Consider the following 8,864-nt stretch of genomic DNA (forward strand, 5'->3'; position numbering starts at 1 on the left):
TTGGCTTCATCGAGTCCTTTCATTCAGAAGACTTAATCCACTAATTCCAATACCTTGAATTACAAAGCACATGACCCTCCAAGTCAGTCTTCCCAAAGTTTTCTCCTAACAACCTGACAACCTCAAATTGAAGAAGGAACTAAACCACTTTTGGGTTGTATACAACATATTGAATCTTGAAGTGTTTGCTTATTACAAAGCTGATAATAATAATAATTCTCACACTCTAAGAAAAACACTTAGAAAATATTTCTAACTTGAACAAGTGTCTGTCTCTATGAACTCTAAAAAATAACTTTGAAATTTAGAGCTTTGAGTTCTTCTTCTCTTTTCTGATTTTCGACGATCTTCTTCTTCCTCAACCTTAAATATATGTTTATAGTTAAAATTATATCTTAAATTTAGTCCTTGTTTAATTCTGAATTGTATCTTCATTCTTAAATCGATCAACAATGATCTTAATTTAAAAAGAAATAAAATTATATTTTCACAAATTAAACGATCCTTTAACATCTCATATTATATCTAGATCTTTCTCATATTTTGCATCCTTTTTATTGGTGGAATTTTTAGAGGATCCATCAATTTTTTTTTCCTCTCTTCATTTTATAGCTCTAATAAGAATAGTTTTATACATTAAATTGGATATCAATAGATTAAAGGGGGTGTTTTTGTTGTCCATTGCAATAAATTATGAGAAAATGACACTATATGACCAAACAAAATTCCAAAGGGGATTTCTACCGTACATTAAAAATTAACACATTTTAATATCATTAAAATGAAATCTCAAATAATTAAATGATATGTTATCAATGTATCAAAACTTTTAGTTCAATCAATTTTAATAGATAATATACGAATGTATATGTGAATAAATTAAAGAAAATTATTGATTGAAAAATTCATAATATCAATACACATTTCTATTTTTGATTGTACCGTAGATTGTCAATTCCAAAACATTTTAGCAAAGATAAAAATATAAACAAGTCATTTTTTACATAAATTTTTTTTGTTGTTGCATTTTTTTTTAATTTTTATCACTTTGAGTGTTAAATTGTTTTGTTAGCCGTATTGGTCTAACGTTGTTTAGTTTTTCCGTTTTGTTAAGGTATTTATCTTATTCAAATTCATGTATTAACTTTGATTCAATGCAAACAGATTCAAACAATAATTTTAACATCATCAACGTTGGAGATTCAAAAGTATTTCATTCACTTTATTTTGGCCAAATTTATAGTTATTTTACTGTTTTAATTATATTATTAACCAAAATAATGTTAATATTCATTGTATTTTATTTTAACAAAATTGTATTTGTGTTTTCGATTCATATAATCAATTCATTTAAAGAAATAAAATTTAAACAATAATAATGAAAAGAAATGGGAACTCACTTACTACAAGGCCATTCAAGTGATATAAATTCGGATATTTTGCTTCTACATTCTTTTTTTATTTAAAATTCTCTATTATACTTTATTTTAATATATAAATTTTAATATAAAATATAATAAATAATTTTAAATATAAAGGAGATATAAAAACAAAATCTCCGATAAATCCAATATGTTTTGCCACAGTAGAACAAACCAAAATTTCAAACTTTGACCAGCCAATAAGAAGGGAAAAGCTACGGTATAAGAATTGCTTCAATCTTAAAGAGAAAGAAAATATCCTACACCCGTGAGAAAAGAAAAATGATACTTTTCAAGAGGAACTATTATCAATTCCACGCGATCCTAATAAAATTAACATTGCTTTGATAACATCTTAACAATAGAGATCATAAAAAAAAGGAGACAAAGGAGACGGAGATTTTAATAAAATGTGAAAAGTGATAAATAATAGAATGCAATAGTAAGATATAAATATTAAAGTATCAAAAGAATCATCTTTCCTTGATATAATATATAATAATCTAACAATTAGTTGACAGATATTTTTAGGTGGTAAGCTATGTGATAGATGCCACTATCTTCTGCCTTTATATCTTAATGAGGTCCACAAAGATTTATCCTTGAGCTCTTGGTGCTAAATTAATTCATACGTATGAATATTTTTAGGTCAAAGTATCTCAATTTGATAGTAGAAGTTTAGGTGAGAGAATGATATATTGATTTAAGTTAAAAAGATAGGGTTCAATGAACACTTTTAAGTTAAAATATTTTAGGGTTCAATGAACACTTATAAAGTGTATCTCTATTTGATCATTTTTTAGGGTTAATTTTAAGGTTGACAATCGTTGATTCATACTTGAAAATCACTTGAAATTTTAATGACGATCAACGATATTCTTTGGAAGCACAAGCTAACAGTTTTCTTTGTCTTTACTTCTGAGACGGTGATCTAATTGGTGTTAGTTTGACGAATTGAGTTTTGAAGAACACATTTGTCTTCATTTATTTTTAGCGAATTGACTTCAATATATTGAGTCATTATCTCAACTTTAAAAACTAAAAGGATTATTATGAGGAGTATTGTCGATATTCGTTAAAGTTTTATGTGACTTTTAAGTATTAGTTCACAATAGACCACCTATAAAAGTGATCCACCGTTGTATTTGTATCATTTTAGATGTTTTTGTTTGTATATGTTTTTTAAGTCTTAATAAAATTATTCTTTATATAAAAGTTAAAGTTAAGTTTAAATTTCTTTGTGTGTTTCAAATCTTGATATATAAATACAAATAAGGGTTATGTGCCATCATAACTCTATAACTGTAGTTACACTATTTCGGTTATTTGATCAAAGATAGAAAATTGTGTTTAAAAAAAAAAATTAAATTTGTCTTTAAATATAGATTGTTTGATTTCGATCGAACAACATATATCAATGTGACTCTATAAGTAATCCCAATTCAATGTAATACATGTGTAACGTTGCTCATATTCGCTACTAGAAAAACTAATTTTGGCGTCGGTCAAAAATCCACGCTAATAGACTAAAGGCCGACGCTAATGTTGATAGCGTCCGATTAGCATCGGTGTCGAGGCGAACCTAATACATAGCGTCGGCTAAACTCCATTCAACGCTAATATAACATCGATTAGACCTACTCTAAGCCGACGCTACTAGCAAAATAGAACATCTGCGACTGTAAAAGTTATTGCGTCGGAAAGACCGTCGCTAATGTCAACAACAAATTATTTAGCGTCGGTTGCATCGACGCAACATTCAACTTATAAAATAAAGTAAACAAATACGGTAGCCAACTTTATCAAGAATATACGGTAGCCAACTTTATCAACTTTATAGACATCTTATTTATATTTGAATCTATTCTCATGTGTTTTTCTCTCTTCTAAGATATCATTCTAACCACCTCCATTGCATGTGTGTAAATGCACTTTTTTGCTAACCTCACAAAACTAACGTGTTTTTACAAATTTGAAGTAATGAAATATTGAATTAATACCTGTTATATGAACACATCCACACAAGTCAACTGTTCCAAGATCATGACAACCATAAGCCAAACTCATCACTCCAACATCACCAACTTTATCACACCATCCAAGGTTCATAGACTGCAACTGATTGCAGTAGTGTCCAATAGCCTGTTGTTCATTCAGTCATGAGGGCTATAATTCAAATCTGTCTTAATTTTTATATGATTGTTAATAAAGTCAATAACTAGTATATATTATATTAATACCTTTAGTGCAGTATCAGATGTTGCTCTAACACATCCACATAGATTAAGAACTTTGAGTTTTCTACAGAAACCGACAAGGTAAGCAGAGCATTGTCACTAAATGCTAAACATCCATTGAACTTTGAGATTAGGAACTTTGAGTTTTCCACTGATGTCTCTACAGCATTATCGTCTAGTTGAGGCTTATCTTGAAGAAGGATTAGAGTTTGCAATTTTGCAAACTTAGGAATAAGAGATAGGACCAAGTTGTTCATGTTCTTGCTACACCTGAAGAAAGGAGAGGAATTACATAATCCTGTTATTACTACATTCAATGAAATCTACAATAATGCAGAAGGCATACATCAATTTCTTTTGCTGAAAAGGGCCATAAATACAACCACCTGATACTACTGAACCAAAACAAGTATTCATCAAAACTAAGAAACATTTTTAAGCTTTTCAATTAGGAAGACTTGCAGATTTATTCCAGAAATGTACAGGGGAAACAAACTTCAGAAATTCTAAGGATTAATTGATAGAAGCAGTCACATATTTCAATTTGTGTGTGTGCACGTGAGAGAGAGTAAACAAAAGCTACAAGGCTTGGACTGCTTATTAATTGCAAAAGAACATTGTTCTTCCACAGCAAAAAACCAATACGACATTATTAACTTGACTTAGCAAGTTAAAGGCCCTTGTTTAATCCCTCATTACACTACATACATTTCCCAATTCTCAATTTGAATACTTAAAATATGTCAGTGACACTAGCATAGTTATCAAACTAGGAGATTGCTTGGTCTAGAAAGGAAGCAACTCAGCTAAACGAAAAGAAGTAGGGTACATGAAACATATATTTCAACCCCAAATGGATTGCTGTTGCTTTTAGCCACAAATTTATTACTCAACTCATTGTCTCCAAACAAATACCACTTTACCTCCAAGTCAATTTAAAAGATAATCAATTCATTTAAAATTAAATCAATTTTGTCGAAACCAAACACACACACAAGAATTGACGAATAATGTCAAAAACATGACACCAGAATGAGGAATTGAATTAGCAAAGTCAATTTAAACAACAAAAAACAATAGGAACCAAGAAAACTTCACATTTCACATCAATAGAATCCCCAATTGAAGAAAAATAGTTCCACACATAAATATAACACTTTTAAGAGAGAAAGCAACATAGTTATACCATGAGAGTGATAAACGAGCAAGGCCAAAGAAAATAGAATATCTCCAACCACGACAAACACCAGAAACTTTAATCACCGTCTGATCATCCACAAAGGAAATAATTTGCATCAAAAGCTCCACATGAATATCCTTCCATTCAGTGATAACACCAGCCTTCATGTACCCTCCTTTCCCACCACCAGCAACCATCATAAGATTCTCAAAGCACAAGTTCAAATCCCCAGTCCTCAGATTATCCTTCCCAACCATTGCAATTTCACCTCAACAAAAATATCAACTTTAGCTTTCACCAATTAGCAAAAAGCAATAATCGATTATGTTATTATCCTTTTTTGAAAGCTAAAGTTTTGGAATTTGTTGTGGCTAATTAAGTCTGCATAACAGGAAAACTGGAAAGGAGTAAATAACACTTTTGACTTATGAGTGTAGAAAATAACAGAGAATTCAATTCTGAGAAATAGTATAAGGCCGCACCTTATATTTTTTCGTTAGGTTATTGCAGCCTTCAATTTTAACCAGACAATCTCGCAATCGCTCATGAGAATTGTTTAACTAAAACAGGAAGAAGAAAAAAAGAAAGTCAAGGAAATGTGTGCCGAAGTTTCATCGTGCACCGTCATTTCTCTATGATGATAAGAGTCTTACTTCTTTGAGAAACCAAGAGCTATAATCTTGAAGTTGATACTCCTTGTACCTAACATATAACAAGAACTTTTACAAAAAAAGAAAAAAACATTAAACAGATTTTCCTTGTTACCATCTCAAATATGTAAGAGCATAATAATGTTTACATGAATGAAATAATTGATTCCTTACCTCAAGCCAGTCACACTATGGCCTGATCCATTATTAGTCACAATGAATCTGACACAATGGAAGAAGATTACATAAAGATCCAAACAAGTATCCAATATTAAAGACAATTGAAAAGATGATCAAATTAGTAAAATTTGTTTGATAAATATGCATTCACCAATTTTCCTGTTATGCAGACTTAATTAGCCACATCAAATTCCAAAACTTTAGCATTCAGAAAAGGATAACACAATTCCTGTTATGCAGACTTTCCCAGCTGTCAAAAAAGGATAATAACTTAATTAGCCACATCAAATTCCAAAACTTTAGCTTTCACCAATTAGTAAAAAACAATAATCAATTATTCACCACCACAAAACAATCCAAACCGATGTGACCGAGCAATTTGCAAAAAGGATAATTACATATAAAACAAATATATATATATATAATAAAGGGTCTAATCTTAAGTAAATAAAGGATACATTAAATAAATACCGTTACAAATTTCTCGATTACATTTTTACATGATTAAGACTTTGCAAAACACTTCAAACCACAAGTGGTACGGCAGAAAGATCAAACTCGGAATATACATACACAAAACAGAAATCGCAAGGGGCGATGAAACTGGGAAGAATCAAAATCAAAACTTTTTTTCCAGGTAAATTAATCAGAGTCATGTATGGTGATGATGATAGCATGAAAGAATAAATAATCAATAGAAATGATGAATTTACCGGTAAAAGGGGAATAAAGGCAAAAACTTTATGGCTTATTAGAGCAATTTGGAACTAAAGAGAAGCGTGATTGTGCTTCTCTGAAATTGTGAGAGTGAGGAGAAGGTCTAAATAGTGTGAAGAGAAGACGAGAGTGAAACAGCGAGAGTGAGGGTGACGCGGCGAGAGTGACAGGGGGTCGACGGCGAAGAGGGAGGGCGAGGGTTAGGGAAAAAAATGAAGTAAGGGATAATAGGAAAAAATTATTTTAACAAATCAACAACGTCGCGTCGGCTGATCCGACGTGAAGATGGTGAAGAACCATTTTATTTAGCGTCGGTTAAACCGACGCTAAAAATTAATAAAAACACAAAATAATTAACATACTAGCGTGGACGTAACCGACGCTAACTAGTGTCGGAGTTGAAATTTACGCTAAATATAGAAGCTAAAATGAATTTTTCTAATAGTGATTTTAGTTCTTTGATGAATGTATTTTACTCCTCAACTACCATTTTTTTATGACGCATAACACAAAACTATATTTTCTTTTACTTGTCTTAACATTTTATTTAATTGGTTTTGTCCATCACATGCGATTGTGCTTATTTTGAAGATTTTAAGCCACTTTTATTTACCTTTTTCTTTTTTAAATAATGAGTTTATCTAATCCAAAATATTTATTAACACGGTTATATTAGAATAATTAAAAGAGTATAATCAAATGTTCTATAAGTAAATTAAGTTGTTTCTCAATAGTAGTTATTTATACCAACAAAAACACAATTTCTTCAGAACATTAGTACAACATAAAATCGGATTTTCTGCGATTTTCAATATGACCAACCAATTAAAATTAGCATATTCAATTTCAAATTAATGGTCGAAATTATTTAGTGTTAGTAGCTATGCAGCAGTTAGAAGGAGTTAGTATATATATATATATATATATATATATATATATATATATATTATAATTAAATTATCACCATACAATTTTAACAACTTTTTAATTCCTATTGACTTGTTCAAACCAAAAATACAATTCTCTCTCCCTAAAAACTGAGGGTTCTCTCATTCTGAATCACAAAACAAATCTCACCCTATGCATGCATGCATGCAAAAGGGTCACACAAAAAAAACTAGGAAAAAATAACCAAAAAAATAGCACAAACCAATGACCAAACAAAATTCACAATCACATTCCATAGTTTTTCCAACACAAACACCAAATTTTCAGCAAAATAATGGCTGCAATTTTCCATTCATATCTCTTCATCTTAATCTTCATCATAAATTTTTCAATGATATGTTCCATTTCAGAATCAGAAGCATTGTTAAGTCTAAAAAACTCACTCTCCAATGCTGATGCTCTTGATAATTGGATTGCCAGCACTTTGCCTTGTAGTGAAGATGATCAATGGGAAGGTGTTGTTTGTTACAACGGTTTCGTAACCGGCCTACGCCTCGTTGGAATGGGACTACTCGGAAAAATCGATGTCGATGCATTGCTCGAACTCAAAGCTCTAAGAACAATTAGTTTCGTCAACAATTCATTCTCCGGTTCGATTCCTGAACTGAATCGAATCGGTTTCTTAAAAGCCATGTATCTGTCTGGAAACAATTTTTCCGGACACATTCCTAAGGAATATTTCATGAGAATGAAATCACTGAAAAAAGTTTGGCTATCAAACAATCAATTCACAGGTGATATTCCATCATCATTATCTGAAGTTCCTAATCTTATTGAATTACATCTTGAAAACAATCAATTTAGTGGTAACATTCCAAATCTTAACAATCCTGCATTGGTGAAACTTAATGTTTCAAACAACAAATTAGAAGGTGAAGTTCCTGAAAGTTTGTTGAGATTCAATGAGAGTTCTTTTGCAGGGAATTCTGGTTTATGTGGTGAGAAATTTGGTTCAACATGTGGAAAACCAATGATGCAAACAAATCCTATTACTGATGATCATAATGTTTCACAATTAAACACCAATATTCAGGGTAATGTTTATGTGACAGATAAGACTGAAAAGAAGAGTAAAGCACTTCAAATTCTTGGTATTGTTGTGACAAGTTTAGTACTTATTTCACTTGCAATATTTTTGATTATTAAATCAAGAAAAAATAAGAAGGAGAAAGATGATTCATTTGGTGAGAAACATGGACAAGAAATTAGTAATAACAATGATGGTGGTTTTGAAGTTCAAGTTAGTAGTAGTAATAGTATTAGTAGTAACAGTAGTAGTAGTAGTGGGAAAAGAGATGCGGCATTGATAAAAAAAACACCATCTAGTAGAAGAAGTTCTTCTAATGGAGGTGGAAAAGGAATAGGGGAGCTTGTAATGATGAATGAAGAAAAGGGTGTGTTTGGTTTATCAGATTTGATGAAAGCAAGTGCTGAAGTGCTTGGAAATGGAGGGTTTGGATCATCATATAAAGTAGTGATGGCTAATGGAGTTGCAGTTGTGGTGAAAAGGAGTAGAGAGTTGAATGCTTTA

General features: G+C 30.9%; 1 protein-coding gene and 1 pseudogene across 1 annotated transcript in view; one reads left to right on the forward strand and one right to left on the reverse strand.

Annotated features, from left to right (window-relative positions):
• On the reverse strand, nt 1–6,694 carry LOC101503135 (F-box protein SKP2B-like; annotated as a pseudogene).
• Nucleotides 6,695–7,465: 771 nt separating this feature from the next.
• The window catches only part of LOC101502812 (pollen receptor-like kinase 3), a 2,768-nt gene continuing 1,369 nt past the window's right edge, over nt 7,466–8,864 (forward strand). Inside the window, exon 1 of the mRNA XM_027336660.2 lies at nt 7,466–8,858. Within this exon, the coding sequence (XP_027192461.1) occupies nt 7,608–8,858 (1,251 nt within the window). The 5' untranslated portion in view covers nt 7,466–7,607. The remainder of the gene's footprint in view (nt 8,859–8,864) is intronic.

This window comes from Cicer arietinum, chromosome 7, assembly GCF_000331145.2.
Source record: "Cicer arietinum cultivar CDC Frontier isolate Library 1 chromosome 7, Cicar.CDCFrontier_v2.0, whole genome shotgun sequence".
Taxonomy (NCBI): Eukaryota; Viridiplantae; Streptophyta; class Magnoliopsida; order Fabales; family Fabaceae; genus Cicer; species Cicer arietinum.